Source organism: Danio aesculapii, chromosome 13 (assembly GCF_903798145.1).
Source record: "Danio aesculapii chromosome 13, fDanAes4.1, whole genome shotgun sequence".
NCBI lineage: Eukaryota > Metazoa > Chordata > Actinopteri > Cypriniformes > Danionidae > Danio > Danio aesculapii.
In genome coordinates this window covers 20319390-20346332 of record NC_079447.1, presented here as the reverse complement: position 1 = coordinate 20346332, position 26943 = coordinate 20319390, and the positions used below count along the sequence as shown (strand labels likewise).

The 26943-nt window shown below is 35.7% G+C and overlaps 3 protein-coding genes across 5 annotated transcripts in view; 1 reads left to right on the top strand and 2 right to left on the bottom strand.

The window, feature by feature from the left end:
* The window catches only part of zfyve26 (zinc finger, FYVE domain containing 26), a 43408-nt gene extending 34029 nt beyond the window's left edge, over positions 1–9379 (bottom strand). For all 3 annotated transcript variants that reach the window (XM_056470715.1, XM_056470716.1, XM_056470717.1), the window contains exons 1-7: positions 9287–9379; positions 8570–8807; positions 7385–7460; positions 6533–6613; positions 3513–4002; positions 714–838; positions 429–593 (exon numbers count right to left, since the gene is read on the bottom strand). In XM_056470715.1, the coding sequence (XP_056326690.1) occupies positions 429–593; positions 714–838; positions 3513–4002; positions 6533–6613; positions 7385–7460; positions 8570–8760 (1128 nt within the window). In that variant the 5' untranslated portion in view covers positions 8761–8807; positions 9287–9379. The remainder of the gene's footprint in view (positions 1–428; positions 594–713; positions 839–3512; positions 4003–6532; positions 6614–7384; positions 7461–8569; positions 8808–9286) is intronic.
* Positions 9380–12341: 2962 nt separating this feature from the next.
* On the top strand, positions 12342–18917 carry si:ch211-10a23.2 (Galectin-related protein A-like). The gene is made up of 4 exons (XM_056470721.1): positions 12342–12503; positions 12878–12966; positions 15489–15678; positions 17570–18917. The coding sequence occupies exons 1-4, from the start codon at positions 12477–12479 to the stop codon at positions 17711–17713; spliced, it is 450 nt and encodes a 149-aa protein (XP_056326696.1). The 5' UTR covers positions 12342–12476; the 3' UTR covers positions 17714–18917.
* A 246-nt stretch (positions 18918–19163) lies between these two features.
* plek2 (pleckstrin 2) lies at positions 19164–26678 on the bottom strand. Its single transcript, XM_056470718.1, has 9 exons — positions 26577–26678; positions 26332–26496; positions 25393–25583; positions 25224–25315; positions 24569–24756; positions 24380–24481; positions 21700–21783; positions 21503–21581; positions 19164–20790 (listed from the first exon to the last, which is right to left on the bottom strand). Exons 1-9 carry the CDS (start codon positions 26631–26633, stop codon positions 20663–20665), a joined length of 1086 nt encoding a protein of 361 aa, XP_056326693.1. The 5' UTR covers positions 26634–26678; the 3' UTR covers positions 19164–20662.
* Between the last annotated feature and the right edge of the window lie 265 nt (positions 26679–26943).

Here is a 26943-nt window from a genome sequence, read left to right as displayed (position 1 = left end):
ACATCAGAAAACAGCTGAATATAAAAAAGCAGCTCATGGCACCTTAATGTTCACATCTGCATTAGTGCTGCATAAGCAAACACATAACACTTCAGAACGTCATGATCACACCTTAGCTGCGGGGGATTTCTGAAGTTATTAAAATAGAACTGTAAGGTTTCTTGTGATGACAAGCTCGGTCTTCAAAGACTGTTATTTAAAACCACAGAAATGTCAAAAACTAGTACAAATAGGCCTTTTCAAACTGTATAGTCATGTTTTTTTGCTTTAGTGTGTTACAGGCCAACATTTCTGTACTGCTACTGTTTGTTATACACCACTCTATTATCACTCAGTATAAGTATTAGTCATGGTGGGTTGATGTTGGGCAGAATGAGCAACATAGTGAACCATACTTTGTACCAATAATCAAATGTCTGACTTCTGACCTGACGGTGATGTAAAACTGTAAGAAGGGTCTTGGCAGACTCCAGGCTTTGACAATGCATCCAGCCCAGCAGCAGCAAGAGCCGGGACAAAGGCTGGAACTCAGAACGCAATAGTGTTTGCAGTTTGGAGAACTCCTCCCTCTTTATGAGATCTAAACCAGTAAGCTGCAAACAACAGAGCATGTATCACTTTTAAAATAGTGATGCTTTTATCTACAGGTCATTCTACATTCTAGATTTGAGTAAGTCAGGCACTTATTTACATGCATGATTATGTATACCTACCAAAACCTGCTCCAGAAAGTGCTTTCCACTGCTCAAACACTCAAAGTAAATGGCTTTCCACGCCAAGTGCTTGTCTCTATGACAGCACAAACCAAGCATGACCCTTTCTAGATCAGGCAAGTCCACTAGAAAAGAACAGAGATGAGAGTCATAGAGTGCCTCAAAAACCCAAACAATCATATATATATATATATATATATATATATATATAAATATATATATATATATATATATATATATGTATATGTGAGAGAGAGAGAGAGAGAGAGAGAGAGAGAGAGAGAGAGAGAGAGAGAGAGAGAGAGAGAGAGAGAGAGAGAGAGAGAGAGAGAGAGAGAGAGAGAGAGAGAGAGAGAGAGAGAGAGAGAGAGAGAGAGAGTTTATAATCATATCAGCATCTCTGGCTAAGTCATGGTCAAAAACAGATAAAACTAGCAAACTAAAACTAGATAAAACTGTCAGAAACAAACATTTTATAAACATCTTTTTCTACAATAAAAAGGTTTACAACAATAAAAGACATCAGCAGCAATAAATAATACATAAAATAGAATTTCCTTTTGATAAATATTCTACCATTTTTGAGTAGAATTTCACATTTACAAATATTTCCTTTGAAGTCACTCCAGATTAAATCGTTATATAAAAATAGGCTAATCTATACGTATATGTTTAACATGATTTGTTGCACAATCATGTCTGGACAACTACAAAACACAAGAAAATGTTGTGACAACTGAGGACGTTTTGGGAAGGAACCATGACCACATGACAGAAGTGTGAACGCCAACAGTTAAAGATGCACAAACCCCAAACAAACCCCCCACAGTCTTCTCACTTCCCTAAAACATGACATGTTAAGTATCATACACGCTAAAAATTATACAAGTATTTAGAGTGGCTCAGATTTGTCTTTTAATATTAATATCAGCAGTTTTTTGGTCAGTAATATATATATATATATATATATATATATATATATATATATATATATATATATATATATATATATATATATATATATATATATATATATATATAGATATTATATATATATATATATATATATAGATATATATATATATATATATATATATAGATAGATAGATAGATAGATAGATAGATAGATAGATAGATAGATAGATAGATAGATAGATAGATAGATAGATAGATAGATAGATAGATAGATAGATAGATAGATAGATAGATAGAAAAAAAATTGCTAAAAGAGGCCTTAAAATTATTTAAAAAAATTAAAAGCTGTTTTTAATTGTCCATCATAAGGGATTTTCTAGGCATAAATATTTATCGCTTTAGATTAGGTCAAAAAAACTGCATGAAGTTGTGTTAATAAAGCTTTTATTAACATACAAAGTAACTATTACTATTAGGGGTGTAACGGATCAAGGTTGATCTGTACGGATCACAACCCACAGTTCGGAACACTCGTGACCCACAGATTAATATCTTTTTTGAACTTGCAGGTTAATCCAACATTTATAACAATTGCAGTGAGATCGCTTCCTGCGTCATTCAAATAAGCATTTTGACTTCCCTGTAAAATATATTGATGACAGAAAAAGTTGTGGTTGGACCTACCTAACCTAAATGCTTTCTTAGGATATTAATTAAAGGTGTTTTCTGTCACTGTTTATTTAGGTTGCATTAATGCATTCAGTGTAAAGCTCCACAATTAAATCTTAAAAGATTGTGATCTCTATTCAAACCCGCGCAACATGAATGATAAATAATAATGATTTGTTTGTTTATTAATCTTTCAAAGCGCCGCATTCAAATCAGCGTTTGATCAAGAGAGATTCAGTTTTTACACTTTTTCAGTTCGTTTTTTAAACGATGAAATAACACAGAAGTAGTGGGAGAACAGAACAGTTCAGATATAAACACTAATGTTTGTGGTAAGGATTGAAATCACAGTTTAATTGAACTTGACGCTAGAGAATGTTGTAGCAATTACATTGTGTAACCAATGTTGGCTGACTGTGGTGATTAATTGCAGGTGTTATGTGTAGAGCTGTTTCACTATTTCTTGAGTACTCCCATTTGTATTGTTTTAACTGATGAAGACCATGTCGGTTGAAATGTTGTGAGTGATATTAAAGACCTTTGAGAGCTAAAGTAGCAGTGTGGCGTTTTTCTTTTGATTTCCTGTTGTACAAGATGTTAGATTTCTATATTTAGCATTATCAGCAACAGTAGTAAAGATCATATTCCGTATGGAATGTTTTCCTTTTTTCAGCTTTCTTGATTTTCAGTTTTATTAAAATTACAGGTTCGAAGTTTTGTTTGTTAAAACCAATTCTTTTTGCAGATATATTTTTTGTATAAATGGAAAGCAAATTACATTTGACTCCTCCCATTTTTGCTGATCTGAAAAATGGTCCAAAACATGAGTCAAAAACCGTAGTGTGGTCCGAAGCGTGAGATTTGTGATCCGTTACACCACTAATTAGTACATGCCTGAATAATAAGATATATGAACGTTAATTTGAAGTTTATTAAGCATTCACTTACTTATTCTGAATGACCTTAAAAAAACAACAGCTACTCTTAAATATAAATGGTTTGTAAATAATGCAATACACATTATACATGTGCTTATAAGTCAAGAATACAGCATTTGTAGCTGTATTTATAAATTGCTTACTAATGTCTTATAATGTAGAGATAATGCTTAACTAATGATGAATTAGCTATTTGCTTAATAAATGATTCATAGTGTGCAGTTACTATAAAGTATTACCAAAAAAACACACACACACAGTAGAGTGTGTAACTCACCCTGTGTGTGTGGAGCTTCTGCCAGCAGTTTGTCTTTGAGCAGTCTGAGCGCTGTGGAGCTATATGCCATCAACAGAGCCTGACTCTGCGGCCTCAGCAGACATCCCAAAATCCTCTCCTCCGTCATCAGCCCTTCTCTAGCCGACCACAAACCTTCCCACAAGGGCTCCAGCTGAGCACCAGACCTGTCCGACCCCCACGGTGCCAAAGCCAGCACTGAGCACACCTGCTCGACCCATTCCCTATTCCTGTCCTCCACCGGGACTTTCACTTGCCCAGTGAGGTGCTGGATGAAAACATCCTGTAAGGCGTGATCTCTGGATGGGTCCCCATTAGAAAGGAAGCTAATAAGAGAGTGGCAGAGGCGCGGCTGCTGGCGGGTTAAAAGAGAGCGAAGGCAGGACAGAAGAGCAGCAGTCAGTGGAGGAGCCGAATCACCGGGAGCCTTTCCCTTTACTTCCTCTGAGTATAGGAAAGCTGCATGCAGCTCCTGGGGAACAGACAGGACAAATACTGATTCTGGAAGGATCCTGGATTTGGCAAGAATTTTTTTATTATGTGATATTTACAATTGAAGTCAGAATTACTAGCCCTCCTGATTTATTAGCCCTTATTTATATTTTCCCCCCAATTTCTCTTTAATTGATTTAGGCTTAAAGGATTAATTAGGGTAACTAGGCAAGTTGGAGTAATTAGGCAAGTCATTGTATAACAATAGTTTGTTCTGTAGACAATCAAAAAAATATACTATAGCTTAAGAGGGCTACTAATAGTGACCTTAATTGACCTCACAAAACACATGTTTTGAGATGTTGACAGTCATATAAACTTCCCACGTTGCTAAAAACACTATTAGGGCACAATATATTTCACTAAAAAGTGAAAACTGGTTGTTTTTGCGTTATTTCGAGCAAATTCGTTCTTCCGGTTTGAAAATAAAAGTTTAAGCTGCGTCACGGCGATTAGATCCTTGTGTGAATTTGTGGAGGGTGGAGAATGACTGTCTGTATCGGCGGGTACAACGTGACGTCTTTGAGTTTTAATCATTAATTCAAGAGATACTTTACAAGGAGACATGGGTAGTCAGTGTTGCATTCTTAAATGTGCCGCAGCAAAGGTTTTGTTTTTAATTACCCGCTATGAGAGCGCAGCTTGACTCATGTGTGGATTACAGTGGTCTGCTAACACGGTACAAAAATATGTTTGTAAGGAACATTTTTTAACCGAGAGCTTTTCGCATCTGGAAATGGTGAAATCCGGATTTGCCGCTCGTCTCCTTTTTAAAAAAAAGACAGTTCCAGTTGGTGTTGATTGTCCTGTTTCTACAGTTTTGGTAAGTGTGTGATCAGTGTTCTTTGATTATGTTTATTCAGAGGCAAAGTTAGTTAGTATCGTCAGCAGTACTCTTTCAGTTTTTAAAGACACATCTTAGTCAAAAGTATTTAGTTACTAAGTTTACAGTACATTAATACAATATTATGGGCTGAAAAATCCGCTGTAATTACTGCTCTCTGAATGTAAACACCTTAATCAAACTATTACTGTTGTGTAGGATTTTTGCCGCATTTTGTGACAGGATAGTCTACACACACGGCTTTCTGATACTATTCTCTGCTCCTATTGAGTGGATCTACGATACTAAGAAATGCTGAGTGTTTTTTTCCTCCTAAACAGTGTGCAGTATCAATCATTCCATTAAACTACACTCTTCCAGCAGTTCCTCACATCCAATTTCTTGTTTTTCCAAGGGGGGCATGCATGAAATTTTCCTGAATGGAAGTGCCAAACTGCAGTTGGCAAATAATTAGATTACTGATGTCCATGAAAACGTAGTCACTGTCTTTCTCCCCTGCGTCTGTGTTTGTTTTGACTCTGTGAAAAGCAGCGTGTGCATGTACTGAAACTCCCCTTTTCATGCAAAACACTCAAACCTAAACAGAGCTGGACTCACCCACTTTTCTGACTTTTTTCAAACTAGAGGTGTGAAAACACCCTGCTAAGACAGGGTGGGTTTTATGGTCCTTTCAAATGTTTTTTTTTTTTTACTAAAAACTGGTTTCATCCTAGCCGAAATAAAAAAAATAATAAATTTAGGAAAGAAAAAAATTGGAAATGTTTGGAAAGAAAAAAATCATGAGGGCTAATATTTTGATTTCAACATTATGAGTGAAGCAGTTTCTTAAAAAAAGAAAAAAAAAATGTAGGGAAGCGCTTCATTTTTTTCATTGATAAATTGACTGAATCGTTAGACTGATGTCATATTTACTAAATACATGGAAGTTTGTTTGAGGGATCATCTGGCTATTGGACAATATAACTGGCCAGCCAAGCACATTTTTGCGCGCACGCACGCACGCACGCACGCACACAAAAATCATTTACCACAAACGAATAAGAATGGTAAATTGTGATGAAATGGTGGCTTCACAGCGCAAGTGACAACATAAAAACCTCATGACTACAAACTGTCTACTAGATAATATATTTCTCTGCAAAAAGTACAATTACCCTGGATTTACAACCATGCAACAAGGTTTAACTGCGGAGTCACTTTTACCACTGATCTGTGGATTTTTGAGGTTTAAAACCAGACAGTGTGAAACTGGAACTTCTGAGATTAATACTTTTTTGCCTCAATTTTTTTATTGAAATAAAATTGTGATTTATCATCTTAAGATGACTAGTTGTTTTGAGCTGAAGATTCAATCTCTATACTGAAGTGTTTCACTCCATTTGGAGATAATAAAAATAAAACACTTCAGGAAACACTTGAACGAGAGTGTCACTGTTGAGCGGTGTCATGAAAGTGAGAGTTTCTACACTCAACGGGTTTGCAGTATTTACAATGGAAGAAAGAGAGTAAAAGCAACATGTTTTCCTCTGTCTTGCTCAACTTTGCACACGTGCACAAAGCAAATGATAGAGCACAACCTTATCAGAGTTCAAAGCAAAGCTACTACTGTAATCTGTGCTGTCAACATAAAGCCATAAAGTTGTTAAAACAATGTCAGTTAGTCTACCTTAAGTACAGACTGTGGGACGTCTTCCAGCTCCTCTAAGAGTAACAAGAATTCCAGTTCTCTCTTCACAGACTCGCTCACCTGCAGACACAGACATCAGAAAGAGGAAGTATTGATTAAAAAAAGACAAGTGCCTCCAGTGAAAATCTATTTTCAACATGCAAGAAAAAAAATTTAATCACACATTGGTAAGTAATAACTTTCATTAATTATGAGAAAAATTAAAAACAAAAAACACACATTGGTAAGTCATAATTGTGCATTTATATCTGATTATTATTATTATTAGAGAAATTATGGAAAAAAAACACAATGGTAAGTCATAATTGTGCATTTAAAACTCATTGATTATTAGAAGAATTATGAACAAAACATGCATTGGTAAGTCATAAATGCTAAATCTTTTAAATCTCATTAATTATGAGACAAATTATATTAAAAAAATCCAAAGATATCAATTTAGGTGGATAAACTGGCAACTAATTTTTATTTAATCTTTAATACTCTGTATGCCATACAGTACGTTCAGTTTTGTAATATGTTTTAATATTTTATACTTAATCTCACACTATGAATTAATCTTGACTTGGCAAGTTACTCTGGCTTTGTATCTCTTAACAGCATTTTAGGAAACAATTTTGCCTTTTTATCTCATAATTAGGATATAGCTTCCAATCTTGACGAATACGGCAATCTCAAATTAACGTCAAATTTATTACTGTTTAAGTCAAAATACTGACTGCTCATCTATGATTTACCAAAGCATATATGTATTCTTACATTGCAGAAACTGGCATTCATAGCTTCAAAATGAAGAATTGATAAGAATTGATTAACCATCAGAAAACCCACCTTTATTTCAGTCTGTCTCTCCAGAACCTGAAGCCAATACCAGGCCAGTCTGTGAGGGCTGCCCACTGTTTCCCACCTATGCATAAAAGACAAAAAGAAATGAGCCTTAAAATCTCTTAATAGTCTCTTTAACTCTGTTTTAGTTAAATATGGAGTAGCCATTATAGGTATTCTTCATGGTAAGCACAGTTTCCTTCAAAATACTCTTATTACATTCATAAACAACATCCACAGAAAGAGAAAAATTGCTTTGTTTACATTAGTACTCGACATCAGCTCATGCTTTTATATCTTAACCCTTGTGTATTGTTCAAATGGACTACCCTTCGCTATGTTTGTGGCTGTTTTTGCCTCATTGACTTCCATTATAACAACATTTTTTAATTCTTAGTCCTTTAATTAAAAATAAAAAAAGTTTCTGGCTTTTCTATGGAGTTATGTGGAGAAAACAGCCAAGTATAGTGTGCCTGCATAAATACACTAACTATATTTACTATGTATATATGTATATATACATATATATATATACATACATATTAATACACATATACATACATTTGACCTCTTCCCAAGAAGGAAAATCACCAACAATCAAGAATGCATGATTATATGGTGTCATGGCTTTGCAATAAAAAAAAATTGTACAATGGAAGTCAACGGGTCAAAAACAGTCACTAACACAATGAAGGGGTAGTAAATTTACCAAGAGAGTATTGTTGGGTTTTTTCGACAGAATTTTCCAAAAATGTGTGTCAAAATAAGATTTGTCACCAACAATCATTCCTTTTACTGAAACTCAAAGCTGTGGCCAAATTAAGCCTCAAAATCACCCAATCAGAATCAGGTAAAGTTGGTTTTATATTTGCACATTTGTTCACTGGAAACTTGTGACACACTCCCTATAATATATATCATTTACCATGGTACATTAAATACTTGGACTGAAACTTCCTGTGTAAGTTTGACTTCAAAACAACATTAGCATCATTTAATTGACTGTAAACAATGTTGTACTGTGACAGTCATTGGCTGCTAATATGATTTCGCTATGTAGAATTCACAATGAATACCTTTATGAAATGCCATTATTAAGGAGACTTGTGTGATTTTAAAAACCAACTGTACCTCAATCCCCATCAGTTTAAACGCGTTACTGTGGTGTATTAGTGTCAGAGTTTCCCTCACCTGAGCGGGTACGGGTGTGTAACGATGGCTTTAACGATGTCTCGCGGATTGTGCGGATCTTCTGCGCGCGCCTCGCCGAGCTGAGACACACAGGCGGCCGCGAGCTCCCACTCACCGCGCAGCAGACACCGGCGGAAGAAGCCGAAGAGCTCCCGCCTGGAGGTCTCCTCTTCACGGCCAAACGGGTGCATGATCCTCAAAGATGTCTGGCCTCAGCGTGTTATCAAGTACTTCACATCTGAGACATATCGTAGAGAATATGCAATTAAACAAATTCCGTTAAGACCGCATAAGTGAAATGAAATGCAGGATTCAGAAAAAAGCATTTACTCCACACCTATAGAAGTATTCTGTATGTGTATGTATATGATCTGTATCTGTATATTATAATTTGAATAAAATAAATTATAATCTTGAAAAGACAACATGACTGTATTGATCACATGAGAAGTGCAGAACAATTATGTAAGGTTAAATATTATCCTAAATCCGAAAAAACAACAGATGTGTTTTAGGCTGTCTACATTTTGATCAGTGTTATTGAAACTTTCGTTTTTCTTACAGCTCTTAAAAGTGGAATTACGACAACAAAACAACATGTCACTGCCCACCAAAATAGTTTTGGGAAGGCGGGTCGAATCGACTTTAATATCAAAGATGTACACGTTGATTGAGCTGGTGGACAAGAGAAAAAGTAATCGTTTATTTAGTACTTACGATGTGCGTTTGGGCTTTATTTGTCAGACTGGAGAACAGCGCGTTGAAAAGCGCTTCCCATCAGCTGTCTCTCTGTGGCCATGAGAAAGCCGAGTCATGTGACTCAATCAGCTGATCCACGAGCTGTCAGTTCAAGGGTCAAAACAATAGAAACTAAATTAAGATAGATTACGACAAAATGTGTACCTCAATTTATTGGGATACCAGTTAAATATTATTTATTTTGTTTTTCGTTACATTTCAATTCATTGGTTCAGTTCTTAAATTTATTTGGATGTATTTTTACTGACAAGTCAAGTGATGCGAGATACTTTTCTCAGCGCTGTACAAATGGACCAATCACAGACGTTTGTGATTAGGAATTGAAAGGTCGTTTTATAGACGCCTTTATTTCATTTGCACTTATATTTTTATGTACAAATGTCATCAATGCTATAGAAAAGATTTGAATCCATCAAAGAGGGATTCGCTTACAGATTCACATTCAATGAGATTTCTATTGGATTTAGCGCCCTCTGGCGAAGGACTATAGGATATTTTTCTTGTAATATTTGCCTTAATCCTTTCTGGAACCTACACTGCCTACCTGTAGAGTCCAAATGATAAGTCGTATTTTATCCTTTTTATTTTTGCACATTTTATTTTCTGGTTAATATGACCTGAAAAGGGGCTTCATGATGGCTCAGTGAGTAGCACAATCGCCTCACAGCAAGAAGGTTGCTGGTTTAAGCCTTGGCTGGGTCAGTTGGCATTTCTGTGTGGTTTTTTTCATGTTCTCCTGACAATATTCAGTTGTCATTTAGAGTGCAATACTACTACATATCCTACTACTGAACTGCAATGTCAGCATGAAAACAACATGTATAGGGGTCTGTCCTCTAAATAGTAAGAAACAGTTTGCTCTGATCTGCATCTAAAATACTAATATTACTAATTAAATATTAGATAATATAAATATACATGTGACTACCCCTATAATGGATTATACCATTGTCAATGCATAATCGTGTCAATTGAAACACTTTTCTTGTAAAATGGGTGTTTGTTTCTACATATAGCCTAAAAGTTAAATAAAATTAGATGTGTTGTTTGTATAGTTCAACGTACAGTAACCTCTGAAATGGCTAATCACATGATATTGTAGGTCATACACAAACTATCCCAAAAAACACAGAAAAATTAAATATGTTGCATTAATAAAATAGACTTCATTTAATTTGATTCACTAAAGCATGTTACACAAAATAATATTACCAAAAAAGTTGACCCCCCCCCGATCCTCAATGTATAATTCGCACATGAAGATGTAATATGAATAATGTAAACATCATAATAACTCCCCATATACAGTGGTGTAAAATAACTAATTACAAATACTCAAATTACTTTAATTGAGTAGTTTTTCTCAGGAATTGTAATTTACTAAGTAGTTTTTAAAAATGTGTTCTTTTACTTTCCCTTGAGTACATTTTCAGTGCTGTATCGGTACTTTTACTCCACTACTTTCCTTCAACTTGCAGTCACTACTTTACATTTTCGTTTCTATGGGGATTAGAAAATCATTCCTGTGATTCCTGTCCAATCAAATCGCACATAGAAGGTAAATCGCATCATAATGAACCATCTCAAGACATGGGCAATTTATAATTGCAGTATACTGTTTGGAAGCATTAAAAGTGTCCAAGAAGATGTCCAAAATCTTAAAGCAGAGACTGTTTAGATGCATGTTACTGATGATAAGATGACGGATGTTTGATGACCAAAATGGCCTTAAACACCCAGCAGGCACAAGACGGCAACATGAAGTCAGATTTACGTTGAAGCACAATGTCATGGGGTCGATGCTTTTTTGTTTAGAAATGAAAATCAGGTCAACGTCAGAACTCAACGTCGGGCCAATGTCCAACCCAAACTCAACCAAATATCAATGTCTAATGATGTTACAACGTGATGATGTGTGGACGTTATCACTATGACATCTATCAGATGTTGGCTTTTGGTTATACCTGACGAATAAATGTCAGTATCTGACATCTATATGACGTTGGTTTAAGATGTTGGTTCGATGCTGGATTTTGGTCACTTTCTAACAAAACCTAAAATCAACCTAAAATCAACCAAATATCAACGTCATTTGGCGTCATTTATTGGATATCAAAATAAAGTTGTCCTTAGACGCTAGCTAGACATTACATTTTAGACACCTTACATCACAAGCTAAATCTAACCTAATATTAACGTCTTATGATGTTGTGTGCCTGCTGGGCAATACCAAATGCACTACAGAATGTTACGTTTCCACACAACCACACATTACATGTAAATGCATCAGCTTTTTACAGCGTAATACTCACTACTCTTGAGTACTTTTGAAAGGTCTACTTTTTACTCATACTTTGAGTAATATTTACAACAGATACTTGCACTACATGTTTAGGCAAGTAATGATACTCTTTCCACCACTCCCCATATATTAAAATTCATAATAATAAATTATAATCCCCATTTACAGTATCAATATTTTTATTGCATTGATTTGTGATCAATTGTACTGATGAATAGAAACAAGACACAATGACATGCTCTTTGTTTGTAGGAGAACTTCAAAATTACTTGGTGAAATTTGATCATCTGGGTAATCTGGAGCTTGTAGTAGAGCCTTGGAAACTCTCTCTAGGTGGTAAAAACAGTGCAGAAACAAACTGCTGGACTGGTTAGATGGGAATGTGAAACAATACACCTATTGGGACCTGGAGCTAATTATGTCCATTGAGTGTGTTGTCGATTCCACCATTACATAAACTCATTCCCATGTGAATTATTGTTTATCTTGCTAATTTGCACTTTAATGTATGAGGCCAGTCACAGTAATTAATCAAAAATGGAACTTACCTAACGTTAGTTTTGCACTCTTGTAGCGTATTTCTGGAAGGGAGAGACTCATAATTGAATCATATTTTTATTTTACTTTCTTCATTTTTAAATGCTGAAGTTTCAGCTGTACTTCCGTCATCATCACGGAGTCGGTTGCTATGGAAACCCGGTGGCGCGAGGCGGGGTTCGCGCATCCAGCGCCGGTCTCGCGCGCTCTGACGGTGATGATCAATCCCGTTCATGACAGCTATTGTCCTCGCGCTCGATACGCAACACCTTCACGACTAAACTAAAGCCATTGCGACAACCGGAGAGCATGTCAGAAAAGGAAAACAACCGAAACGTGAGTATGATGACGATGATTTCGCAGTTTATCCTTTACAGAGATAATTGATAGCGTGGGAATAGTGACGTACGCACAGGTTAATGAAATGTAACTCATTTAAACATATAATGTTACAAATAAATATCTCATACATTATGATGATACGACTCGATAGTTTAACATTACATAAAAGCCTAATAAAATCCAGCCTAATTTGCATATTATTGAACAATTGAAAACTGAGAGAATAAGCTGAGGTTATTTTTTTCGTTCGCGTCTCTGAGCAGCGGTTTGTCATAATATCGTGATGTTGTTAGATATGCGCATTAATATGATTTTATCTGGACTGTACCATGTTAGAATGACAGTAAAGCACTCGGCTGTTTCTGCAGGAGGAGGACTATGTTGGGGAGATCAAAGGGGGTCTTCGGCCGACCATGAGGCTGATAGTGATGGGTATTGTTCACAAGCAGCCTAAAAGGTTGGTATGAGACACACCTGTCTGTATTTCTGTGGTTCCCGCGTTTGTGTGTCCAGAATGTCCACTGTCTGTCACCTCACACAGCCTGAATGACTCGTTCACAAGACTGCGCCTTCACTGCGGGAACACAATGAGCCGGTTGTGTCGGGGGTTAAACCGTTTTTACGTCTCCATTTCACACAAACATGACACGAAGAAAACACGGGTGCCAGTTGAGAATACTACAAAAAAAATCGTTTTAAATAGAGTAATACAAGGGGCTGCTCGTCCTGTAGACTAGATACAGCCACACTGTCAGCGTTTTGTTACTGTATATACGTGGATTAAAAACATTTTGGCGTCCGCAAAAATAAAATGAAATAACTATTATTTGATATACATAGAAAGTATGTTTAGTGCTATCAAATGCTCTTCTTTGATGTTTCAAATAACTTATAAATATACAATGTAAAAATGTGTGTGAAAATATTAGTTTTATTCAGACTATTTATGTAAACCTACATAATAAAACAAGTATTTTTGATACATTTCTTGGTATAAAAATACTTGCAAAAGGGACAAATAGTGTTAATCAAACAATTAAAGGGTGGCGCAGTGGGTAGCGCTGTCGCCTTACAGCAAGAAGGTTGCTGGTTTGAGCCTCGGCTGGGTCAGTTGGCATTTCTGTTTGGAGTTTGCATTTTCTCCCCGTGTTCGTGTGGGTTTCCTCCGGGTGCTCCGGTTTCCTCCGGACACAAGTACAAAGACATTCAGTGTAGGTGAATTAGGTAAGCTAAATTGTCTTTGGGTGTTTCCTAGTGATGGGTTGCAGCTGGAAGGGCATCTGCTGTGTAAAACATATGTTGGATAAGTTGGAGGTTCATTCCGCTGTGGCGACCCTTGATTATTAAAGGGACTAAGCCGAAAAGAAAATGAATGAATGAATGAATGAACAATTAAAATAACAGTTATTAGGTGCTTCAATACTGTCCTTAAAGGGATTTCTCGATATTTCACCCAAAAATGTACCAAAGCTCTGCATCTTTCAAACATTAATGAGTTTCTTCTGTTGCAGAATGTTGGAAACCAGTCATTTACTTTCATATTATCTTTTTTTGCACATAACATTGTTTAAAACGTCTTCTTTTGTGTTCAACAGAAGAAAGAAACTAAGATATATATATTAATATATTATTTAAAATTTTGGCTGAACTATCACATTAAACAGCATCTGACATCTGACTGCATTAAACCATCTGTAAGAAATCTAGGTTTTTATCCCAGATTCTGCCATTCTATTTGACAAACAGGTAAATGCAGTCGTTAAATCCTGTTTTTTCCAGCTGAGATTATTAGACAAAGTGAAAGGCTTTTTAACTCGTGCAGAATTTAAGAGATTAATCCATATCTTTATATCCTCACGCTTGGACTACTGTGGGTTTTGGCCAATCCTATATAAATTATCTTCAAGTGGTCCAAAATGCAGCTGCTAGGCTCTTTACTGGCACCCGCAAGTTTACTGGCACCCGCAAACCACATAACTCCTATCCTCTGCTCCCTAAATTGGTTGCTGATATGTTGTAGAATTGAGTTAAAAAAATTTATGTAAGTTTTTAAAATTTTAAATGGCTGGGCTACAACTTATCTCTCTAATCTTATTACTGTTAAAATATCTGGCAGATGTTTAAGGTCATCAAAGAAAATACTAGTTATTCCCAGATCCAAATTGAAAAAAAAAAGGAGATTGAGCTTTCTCTGTAGTAGGTCCTAAAATGTGGAATGGGCTACCCATGTCCATTAGAACAATTTCCAATGAATCTTTGTTCAGAGAGAAACTTAAACTACACCTATTAGAAAGAGCTTTTAAATTAGGAGAGAATTGATCCTATTGTCCCTATCTGGTGTCTTGTTATTTATTGGATCCTTTTTTAAATTTGTTTTTAGGTTTGTGCAGCACAATGGTCAACAACTGTTGTTTTATTGCGCTTTATAAATAAATAAACTAAATTAAATAGAGTCTTTTAATATGAATATCCAAAGATTTTTGCTTGAAATATTCTTAAATATCTATTAGTGTTTATTCTCTTTTTATATCAATATTGTACAGGATTATCAAACAATGTGTAAAAAAAGTAATCCAAAAATAAATGAAAAGTATCTGAAATGGCTTATAAATCTGACATATCTCGTAAAATATTAGCTTGTATGTTAAAGTGAGCTACAAAATCTTGTTTTTAACATTCGATTCCATTCAAATCTAGTGTGATTGATGCATTTGGTTTTCCAGCTGTTGTCATTCAATTCTTTTTTGCCAGCGTGAGAAAAGGTCAGTTCCCATGAAGTCTTAGCCAGGCAGATTTGAGGAAAAAACAACAATTGGACAATCCTGGCCATATTTGGCAAACAGGGGTTACCCAGAAACTCCTAGTCCATAATGTGATTTGATTAAATTCCGTACATTTGACTTGATGTTTTAGTTTCACACCTACACAAATAACCAATGTTAAAAATAACCCAAGTCTTTTTCTGTCTGTTTTTTTAAGTATGGTAGTGATAGTGTCATGCCAGTCTAAAGGAGAGGGGGATGAGGAAATCGAGGGGGATGTTGGGCTGGAGTTGAAGGTGAACTTTCCAGAAAAGGCTGTGCTTCGTAACGCTCGTCTGTCAGGAAAATGGGGCTCTTCAGAAACTGCTCTGTCTTTCTTTCCCTTTGCTCCAGGAGAAGCCTTTAAGGTAAAGACTATGTTAAAGGGGATCTATTATGCAAAAATCATTTTTATAAGGGGTTTAAACGCAGTTGTGTGGCACCAGTGTGTGAATATAGCCAGCCTCTAATGGTAAAAAATATATATTGTTTTAATCACACTTCATAAGTGCAGAAACACTTAGATTGACATTCTCCCCTTGTCATCAGATGGGGAAAGCCATGCCCATTAGTGACATCTCACCTTCATTTGCATAAACAGCCCTAAGTGAGAAGCAGCTGTCCACCATTAGTTTTCACACTACAATGCATCTGGAAAGTGTTCATAGCACTTCACTTTTTCTAAATTTTTTATGTTACAGCCTTATTCCAAAATAGATTAAATTCATTTATTTCCTCAAAATTCTACACACAATATCCCATAATGACAATGTGTTTTTTTTTATTGTTGCAAATTTATTAAAAATAAAAAACCTGAAAAATGACATGTACATAAGTATTCACAGCCTTTGCTCAATACTTTGTTGTTGCACATTTGGCAGGAATTACAGCCTCAAGTCTTTTTGAATATGATGCCACAACCTTGGCACACCTGTCTTTGCAAATTTTGGCCTATTCCTCTTTGCAGTACCTCTCAAGCTCTATCAGGTTGGATGGGAAGCGCCGGTGTACAGCCCTTTTCAGATCTTTCCAGAGAGGTTCAATAGGATTTAGGTCTAGGCTCTGGCTGAGCCACTCAAGGACATTCACCGAGTTGTTGTGAAACCACTCCATTGATATTTTGGCGGTGCGCTTTGGGTCTTGCTTTGAAATCAAGAGCACTCTGAAGCAGGTTTTCATTCAGGATGTCTCTGTACATTGCTGCAGTCATCTTTCCCTCGATCCTGACTAGTCTTCCAGTTCCTGCTGCTGAAAAACATACCCAAAGCATGATGCTGCCACCACCATTCTTTAGTGTAGGGATGGTATTAGCCTGGTGATGAGCAGTGCCTGGTTTTCTCCAAACATATCGCCTGGCACCCACTCCAAAGAGTTCAATTTTAGTCTCATCAGACCAGAGAATTTTGTTTCTTATAGTTCTGGTGGTTCCAAACATCTTCCACTTACAAATGATGGAGGCCACCGTGCTCAGTGGAACTTTCAGAGCAGCAGAAATTTTTCTGTAACCTTCCCCAGCCTTGTGCCTCAAGACAATCCTGTCTCGAAGGTCTACATTCAATTCCTTTGTCTTCATGCTTGGTTTGTGCTTTGAGATGCACTGTCAACCCTGGGACCTTATATAGACAGGTGTATGCCTTTTTAAATCATGTCCAATCAACTGAATTTACCACAGGTGAACTCCAATTAAGCTGCTGAAACATCTCAAGAATGATCAGTGGAAACAGAATGTAGCTGAGCTCAATTTAGAGCTTCACAGCAAAGGCTGTGAATACTTATGTACATGTGATTTTTCAGGTTTTTGGTTTTGAATAAATTTGCAACAATTATAAAAAATCTTTTTCAAAATTTTTTTATTTTTTACATTGTCATTATGGGGTATTGTGTGTAGAATGTTGAGAAAATAAATGAATTCAACCCATTTTGGAATAAGGCTGTAACATTTAAAAATGTGGAAAAAGTGTAGCGCTATGAATATTTCCGCATGCACTGTAAACTTGATGAAGATAATGTCATCAACAAGACAGTAATCAAAACGGCACAATTTGGCTTTAAGTCCAAAAGGGCCAGTTTCAAAGAGTTATAAAAAATGATTTGTGTGGTATTTTGAGCTGAAACTTCACATACACACTCTAGGGACATCTGAGACTTGTTTTACATCTTGTAAAAAGGCTCATGATAGGTCCAGTTTAAAGCTGAAATCTCTGCCAATGTCACATCTTTCAGTCATAATAATGTTATCTCATCGTCTGTCTCTGTCAGATGGAGATTGTATGCGAGCACCAGCAGTTTCGTATTCTGGTGGACGGGCAACCGTTGTGTGGTTTCGCTCACAGACAGACTCAGCTGGCATCTCTCAATGCTCTCAGAGTTCACGGAGATCTACAGCTCACCAAAGTGGCTTGAGCAACGGAAGAAGTGCCTGCCAGGATGACAGACTATTCATAGGAGCAACCCCCGAGGATGAAGAAGCGTACTGTAAACAACTGATTTAAAGTTAAACGAGTTTCCCGGTTCATTTCAAACATCTAAATCTCATTTCAGTTTGTCCCGTGTTTGTTTTAGTAGACTCAAAGCCTGTTCACACAAACAACGGGTCTTTATTGCTCATTTTGTTGATTTTACCTAATGTTTTTACTTTGTGCTAAAATTTGGTCAGTTTATTTGGCTCTTTGAAACAGAAGCAGAAGTGCCTTCATTTGTTCCATTAGATGCACTTATTGAGTAGAGGACTTTAGGTGTGCTCGTAGCAGTGATTGTAGTTCCAATTTATTTATGCATTTGATAGACGCATATTACATTGCATTCAAGCTATACATTTGATCAGTTTATGCATTTCCTGGAAACCAAACTTATGGCCTTGTCATTGCTATGCTCTAAAGAAATGCTGGGTTATCTTAACTCAAATATAGGTAAAATATGGACCATCCAAACAATTGAATTAAGTTTGTCCACTGGGTTTGTCCATTATCATATTCATATTTTGGTTGAAATAAAACCAGCATTTATTAGAGTGTAGCAAGGTGTTTTAGGGATAGTTCACTCAAAAATCAAACATATACTCCACAATTACTTGTCCTCAAGTGATTCCAAACAAAAGTGGAACAGTGTTTTTGTCCTGTTGAACACAAAAGATATTTTGAAGAATGTAGGGAAGCGGGAGCCATTGACATCCATATCAAGAAAATAAAAGTACTTTGGAGGTCAATGGCTAGCGTTTTTTCATTTCTGGGTGAACTATTCTTTGAACAATTTGTGTTTGTTTTGCTGTTTTAATGTTGAAACCATTTCAACAGAACATTTCAGAATCATTTTCTGTTCATCTTTTGTTGATGGGAATGTACCACAGAACAGTTCTGATGGCATACGGAAGCCTAGCATTCATAACTGACACCCGAATGTTCACTTTAAAATGTCATTCCCTGCGAATGTATTGGTTTGAAGAAAAAGGACTCAAAGTCCATGTTCAGCCTGTACTTGGTGCTGTCGATCTACACAATGCTGCAAATGAAGCATGCGTTAAATAAGGTTTATAGCAAGGTCTACTTGAATGTCTTATAACATCTAACAATTGCAATATGTACTGTAAACAGTAAACTTTTCTTAATATTGGAGAACATCTGAATTATTTGACTTGTTTAATGTCTGTGTGGCCATGCCAGAGAGTGAGAATCACACACACACACACACTTGTAGAAATGATGTGTTTTGCACCATAGCGACAAACTAACAGGATTGTGCAAGACATGAGCTCAGTTCTGTTAACAGCCTGATAGACAAACTGATGGCATGTAATAACAAGTCCAATACCAAAACGAAACCATGCATGTCAATGAAAGATTACAAAAGGAGAATATTCAAATAAAAACTTTACTTTGCAAAATTAGATATAACAAACTAGTACAATTCACACTGATCATTAAATACACTTTCACATTACATTCACTGAATGTATACAGCTTTTCCACCTCCACTTTGATATAAAAAAGTTTACATGCTAATTAGGATGAGGGCGCACTGTTTATTAATATTTAATTGTTATAGACAATAATACTGTATATCTTTTATTCTATTTGCACACACACAACATATTTGCAAGAATTAAATCTGCAAGATTTGTAAATAGATGTGTGACAATTGGAAATTAAAAGGATAGTTCACACATAATTTTTAATTCTGTCATACTTTACTCACCCTTCACTTGTTCTGTTCTCTATACCTGTTTAAAGTCTTTTTATGTTGTTGAACACAAAATAAGATATTTTGAAAAATGCTGAAAATCTGTAACCATTGATTTCCTTCGACTGTTTTTCCTGCTATGGAAGTCAATGGTTACCAATATCCAACATCCTTCAAAATATCTTGTTTTGTGTTAAACAGAACAAAGAAGTTCATAAAGGTTTGGAACCACTTGAGAGTGAGTAAATAGTGACTCAATTTTTATTTTCATGAGTGTCAATTGCCGCATTACATTTAGATTAACGCACATTGCATTAAAACCAATCATGCGCATTTCCTTTGAATGCAATAGCCAATCAGAGGTGTTAGATTACTCTCTTTCCTTACTGCATTCCAATGAGCCCTCATCACTATGTCCTAATCCCTTCTGTGGGTCCCTCTGAAAGAATTAGGGCATAGAAATGAGCACTTCCTAATTAAAGGCAGTGTGCAAAACCAAACAAATCCCTGCTCAAAGTATTATGGCCCGAAGTCATCAGTTGTACCCTAAGAAATCATTATTGTCATTCCAAAGGGCACTTCAAAACGGACAGTTTTGAGCACTTCATTTTGGAATGACACTGCAATAAGGAATCCATGACTCTTATCACTTCCAAGTGCCCTTCAGAGGGCGATATATCCCATTTGGAATGCGCAGTTTGTCATTATAAAGAACAAAATGCTGAGAAAATGTATTAATTTGACTGTTTTAGAGACTATAGGGGATAAATTATGCTACACTAATGTACAGAACTAATGTGTTGTGTGTGTAGCCAAATTATAATGTGCCATATAAATGTATTTTAATATGTACCCTATTAATCAATATTAATAATCATTATCACAGTATTACAAGTAATAATACACAATAATTCGTCCTAATATTGTAGCACTAGCCTGTAATTAATTCTTTTGAGTTTTGTTTGCATATAAATTTGAACTGTTTGTTATTGACAACAATGTATATTATTGACTGACTGAAGTAAACGGTTAATACAATACAGTTATTACATATGAAGATACTAAAAAACATGTTGATCCTTAGTTAGAAAGATCTGACAACAGAAAAATAAACTAGTTCATAACAACAAAGTTAAAATAATACCAGTAATATCCGCTGAGCTTGAAAGTGCATAATTAAGTGACTCGTCTAATAGCTTGGATCCAGTCCATCCTCTCCTCATGTGTCGGAGCCTGGATGTAATAGTGTGTGTCCATCTGAGTGATGATTTTAAACAGATTCCCCTGCACTTTACCTTTAACACCTGAGGATTACAGGAAACACATCATTAGAATTTGAGATTACAGTATTTACGTGTCACTGTTGACCTGTGGAATGGCTGCATGGCAACTTTTCCTTATGTAAATATCCGCTTGTTAAAAAAATGAAAATCATTTTCTAACCATTCAATTATTACAAACTTGCTTCAGTTTTTTTTTCTGTTGAACACAAAAGAAGATATTTAGAAAAATGCTGGAAACCGGTAACCATTGACGTGCATACTATTTGTTTTTACTACTATGGAAGTTAATGGTTACTAGTTTCGAACATTCTTCTGAATATCTTCATTTATGTTCAACACTTGAGTATAAGGAAATGGTGAGTACATTGCCAAAATCAAACAACAAATGTTACTAATATAGACTCGCAGTGTGCTTTAATACGACTGAAAATCATGATTGCAATGCTTATATCCATGTCTAATCTCTGACGGTCAGACAGTGATTCATCTTTTATAAATCCTTAAAATACTGCTGTCTGGGACACAGCAGAGTCTGTAGTGAGCACCATGATTTAGTAAAAGATTTCCTTTAATCTGTGACTAAACAGTGGTCATAAATGACTGTTCAGACAGTTTCTCAAAGAAAACAAGGCTTCCCTGGAAACAATCCATACATCCCAACCTAACAAGTGGATTGATTGCTAAGCAGGTATTCATGACACTTCAGAGATTTCAGCAGAAGTGTGTGACTCACCTGCCGGTGTGCCGTTGTCATCCAGAGCAGACACCAGACAGCCACGCAGAGAAACACTGCCGACTGGAGTCACGTCATCCTGAGGAAGGTGGCCATCAAGAGCAGAAGAGTCAGCAGTGTAATAGCATTACTTCTTTAGACTTTGGAATAAAAGTTATTTTTAAAGGCTTTAAAATAGCACACATCAGCATTCTCACCTTGCTGGGGTCATAATAATGCAGGAAACCAGGCTCTGCCCGCAGAACAAACAATCTCACCTTCCAGTTCTTCACTTTGTGGCCCTGAAACCGAGATAACACACAGTCGTTATCACAGATAAGTGCATTTCAGATCAAGCCGTCCAGTTGTAGCAGAGTGCTCAGTATGGTTAACTGGCTGAAATTAAAAAGTAACTTATGAAATGTTATTTAAAAAATAATAAACATTAATGGAAATAAAAGTGAACTTCAATGTATTTCAATTGATTTGTGCTGGGGTAACATGAAGGAATTAAGTTCACTTATATTATATTATATTTAGTGGTGTAACGGATCACAAATCTCACGACACGGATCACATTATGGTTTTTTAGTCACGGATCGGCCCATTTTATCTGTTCAGCCAAAAAGAGGAGAGGACAAATGTCATTTGCTTTCCATTAATTGCAAAGACAGTACTGCAAGACACTTTTGGTTTCATAAAATAAAATGAAACCAAAAGAAATAATCAGCTGAATAAAAATAAATAGTAAAATATTCAGTACAGCGAAAAATTCACTGTTTCTACTTGCTGATTGCTGATCCCACTAAATGTAGAAATCTAACATCATAATTTGCACAACCCATATTTATATTTTTGTCTCATTTTCCATAAATGATTCAGTTATTCACTCTTAAAACTTCATGTTTCTAGATGTGTCATTTTTGAAGAATTATTCAGTGGCATATTTTTAATGGCTGGTTATCACCACGTTTTGGTTAAATAATGTAATTGCTGCCTACAACTTTCATTTTTGAGCACAGAACGGTGATTTCAATCTTTACCATAAACATCAGTGGTTTTATCTAAATTATAAACTGTTATGCCAGACCTCCTGTGTTATTTGACTGTTTGTAACTTTATAACAAACTCAAAATACTAAAGACTCAATCTCTTTCTTGATTTTTGCGTTTTTCAAACACAGATTTGAATGCATTCATAATTTATGTTGAGTGGGTGTTGAGATCCAGATCTTTTAATGATTAATCATGCAGTTTGTACTGAATGCATTAATGCAGGCTAAACAAGTAGTGACAGAAAACACCTTAAATGAAACCCACCACATCCTGAATAACCCACCACAACTTCTGTCATCATTATACTTTACAGGAAAGCCTAAATGACGTGAGAGGTGGTCTCTCTGCGATTGTTACAAATTTAGGATTAATCTACAAGTAAAAAAAAATGTATTAATCCACAGGTCATGTGTGTTCTGAACCGTGGGTTGTGATCTGTATGAATCACGGATCAGTCATGATCTGTTACACCCCTAATTATTAATTCATTTTCTTTTCGGCTAAGTTCCTTTATTAATCCAGGGTCACCACAGCAGAATAAACCGCCAAATTATCCAGCACATGTTTTACGCAGCGGATGCCCTTCCAGCCACAACCCATCTCTGGGAAACATCCATACACACTCACTCAAACTCATACACTACTGACAATTTAGCCTTCCCAATTCACCTGAACCGCATGTCTTTGGACTGTGGGGGAAACCGGAGCACCTGGAGGAAACCCACGCAAACACGGGGAGAACATGCAAACTCTACACAGAACCCTCTACTCAACCCAGCACTACCGACAGCACTACCTAATGTGCCACTGCGTTGCCCACTCCTAATTATATTATATTATATTATATTATATTATATTATATTATATTATATTATATTATATTATATTATATTATATTATATTATATTATATTTTACAAGTTGAAGTGAATTGAACATAAAACAATTATGTGTGTCCCAAAAAAAATCAATAATTGTGCTGTTTCGGCTCATTTTAAATCAGTAAATTGAACAAACAGCAAACGTCATCTTTTGAGTGTATTTGTTAGTAAAATGTCTCTAATTAAAATAGAATAATGCTTAAATGGATAAAAATTGAATAGCTACATTTTTATTTAGATGTTAACATTAATTTAAGTTAGTATAAATGTAATTTACTGAATTGACTAAAATAGAAAATATAGAAAGAGGTTATATAGACACTATACAGGCATTACAAGTAAAAATTGTTAAACATAACAAAATGACTAAACTTCTTATTAAATCCTTAATGTCATCTTATTTTAGTTGTTTAATAGTTGTCAAGGAAATATTTGTAATTTTTATTTAGTTTACTAAAATAAAGGTAAAGTTCACGCAAAAAAATGTAAAATTGTACTCACTACTCAGTCACCCTTAAGTGGTTTCAAACCTTTATCAGTTTCTTTCTTCCATTAAAAAAAAAAAAAAAAAAGATATTTCGAAGAATGCTGAAAACCGGTAACCATTGACTTCCATTGCTGGAAAAATGAACAATATGAAAGTCAATGGTTTCCAGGTTTTCTGCAGAATATCTTTTTTTGTTGTTGTTTTTACCAGAAGAAAGAAACAGGTTTGGAACAAGCGAAGGGTGAGTAAAAGAATATTTAGTATTTTTTTAGGTGAACAATCCCTTTAAAATAAAAGGAATAATCACAAACATAAAAAAGATTTTAAAAAGACAAACTTGAAGTCTATTGTAGTCAAAATTACTACAATTAAAAATACAAAAAATTACAGAACTTAAGAAATATTAATACATTCATAAAAACTAATTCAAACTATTAATACAAACACAATAAGATTGAAATAGTGCTAATGTTCACCTGTTTGAGCAGGTAACCTCTCTTCACCACCTTTCCACTTAGCTCCACCGCAGATCGAGACTTCTCAGCTTTCACACTGCCTCGCTTCTGGAAGCTTTGGGACTGTTTGAGAAAATGTATCTGGTTTAATATCTTATTTTTATAACTACATTACAAAAATATGACTGAAGACAGAGCTCTGTAACTTACAAAGCAGTAGAGAGCAGTGGAGTCGTCGAGGAACTGTTCTCCGAGAGCAGCGTTACGGAGAGCGTCTGCGCTCCTGATCCCGACGGGCCGCAGAGAGCCTTCATCCAGCAGAGCAGAGGCCAATGTTACTGCCTCCACACGGCTCAGAGCCAGCTTATTAAACACAAGCCAATCCACCACTGCTGAACCTGCACACATGCAGATTAAAACACTCAGTCGCTGTGTATTTATGAGTAGGGCTGCACAATATATCGTTAAAGCATCGAGATTGCAATGTGCGAATCTGCCATAGTCACATCGCAGGAACAGTAATGTACATTTAGAATTATAAATAAGCAGAAAAAACAGTTCAGAACACATACAAAGTTTAACCTTAATAGAGTGAAAGGTTTTTTAAGGCATATTTTCAGTTCAGTTATTGTTAAAAGTTTCTTTGAGGAACCCAAAATAGTTCACTGCAATAATTTAATCTTTGGAAGCTTATTTAAAAGTGCAGGATGTTTTTTCTTGATTAAAAAAGCATACTTTTATTTTGAATTTCATATTATCAATTCCAATTATCAACTTTATCTAGGATAGGGATCAGAAAATGTAATTTCTTCCATAATAAACAAAAATGGTCTATTGTGTTGGCTCAGTGTGTCGAGTGTCTGACCTGAGAAACAGTTGCTGTAAGAGCTGCCTTGCTCGATGTGACTGCAGTGCCGGATACCAGTGTGAACGTCATACATGGAGTCCACCACCTGACTGATATATAAACATACATTTAAATGTAGTCACAAACAAAATCACACATACACTGACAAACATAGACTCGCAGCTACCTGAGGTTGACATTCTGAAGCTGAAGAGATGAGGACGCTTTTATTTGCGATGGGGAAGGAGTCTGTGCATCACTTGGGCTGAGTTTCTGTACTGCTGCATCAATCGCCGCAGCCCATTCATCACGTTCCTCCCTCATGCAAGCCTCCAGAAAGTGCTCTTCTGATGTGTTGGTCTCCAATTTTATTACCAACTGCAGGATGAAAATGTGGTTACCTCAGAGTCAGACAACAGTAATAATTCATGTGGATCTAAGCAAACTTAAGTTGTTGGTGAAACTGACACATATATTAAATAACACAAGAATAAAACATAATTTTGAACCTGGCTTTGACTGACGTTATTACACAAAGCGAGACACACTGCAAAGATTTATTGGGGGAAATAAAGTTGTATTCCTAACATGCTAGTTCATGTGAGCATTGCAAAACAAAATAATAGAAGGTAATTCATAGCAAGGATAACCTGAGGCTATGAACATTTAAAGCACAGAGACACTCCCAGTGTTGAATAACTCCACTGTGCTATTTGTTTGTAGGCTATGGAAAAACCAAATGACCTTCTTTGATCCAGAGATTAAATAATAATGTTAATTAATGACATCATATAAGTAAAACACCTAATATTAAAATACAAGATAGTGCTTCGCTATAGAGCTCCATATAACTTTATACATATCACATTTATTAGAATCTAAGAAAATAACTGTCACTAGTGAAAATCTAATAATTGATATTACCAATTAGTTTATGTTAATTCAAAATTTAAGATCAAGAATAGATATTAGTACAAGTGAATACACAATTATTGATATCAAACAATATAAAATGGCTATACATTATGCTGAAAATTTGTCTATGTGCTCTTGGTTTTGGTATATTTCGTTGTTTAAACTTTTATAATAAGACTATAGGTCTAATAATGGGTAATTTCTCACTCACCGGTCTGTTTTCGTATTCCAGGTAAGGACATGTGATTTTGCAGTTCCTCAATAAAATGGTCCCTCGATGGCAAGAATCCCGTTTGCCGGCCTCATATTTGTAATAAAGAAGTCTGTCCGATTTAAGTGCAAACCAACGAACTTTCCAGTTTTGAACAACGTGACCCTAAAAACGTACATAATTTCTTTATGAACAGTTAAGTAATTTGCATATTGATATGGAATGAAATGTCCAAGAGTTCTTACCCTTTTCACCAAAAATCCCTCTTTAAGGACTCCGCTGTTTTCTGGCTCAGTGCCCATGTTAAATCCTGGCTGAAGTGTAGTGTAGTGTGAAGCAGGTAAAGCACTTCAGGTGTTTTATACCTGCCGTGGAATTCCTCGCGCTGTGCGTCACCGCACCCCCAGGTTTAGAGGATCTAAAGCAAGACAGCTGCGCTTGGGCCAATAAATCCTCTGAACTACATTATGAGCAAATACTTTAATATATAGATGATTGTTTTTTTTTAAATTATAGTCTTACAGAATTTATTAACAATATAATAGGCAAATAATATTCACGCAAAGCACAGATGGAAACATCTGCCCAGTGTATTTTAAGGGAAGCCTAACG

Excerpts from the sequence above, each read along its gene's own strand:
- plek2 (XM_056470718.1), bottom strand. The coding sequence starts at position 26,633 with ATGGGCACTGAGCCAGAAAACAGCGGAGTCCTTAAAGAGGGATTTTTG. Across the intron at positions 25,316-25,392 it reads CTTCAGAATGTCAACCTCAG|TCAGGTGGTGGACTCCATGT; the intron begins GTAGCTGCGAGT and ends TTTATATATCAG. Across the intron at positions 21,582-21,699 it reads ATTATTATGACCCCAGCAAG|GATGACGTGACTCCAGTCGG; the intron begins GTGAGAATGCTG and ends CACCTTCCTCAG.
- si:ch211-10a23.2 (XM_056470721.1), top strand. The coding sequence starts at position 12,477 with ATGTCAGAAAAGGAAAACAACCGAAAC. Across the intron at positions 12,504-12,877 it reads AAAAGGAAAACAACCGAAAC|GAGGAGGACTATGTTGGGGA; the intron begins GTGAGTATGATG and ends CTGTTTCTGCAG. Across the intron at positions 12,967-15,488 it reads GTTCACAAGCAGCCTAAAAG|TATGGTAGTGATAGTGTCAT; the intron begins GTTGGTATGAGA and ends TGTTTTTTTAAG.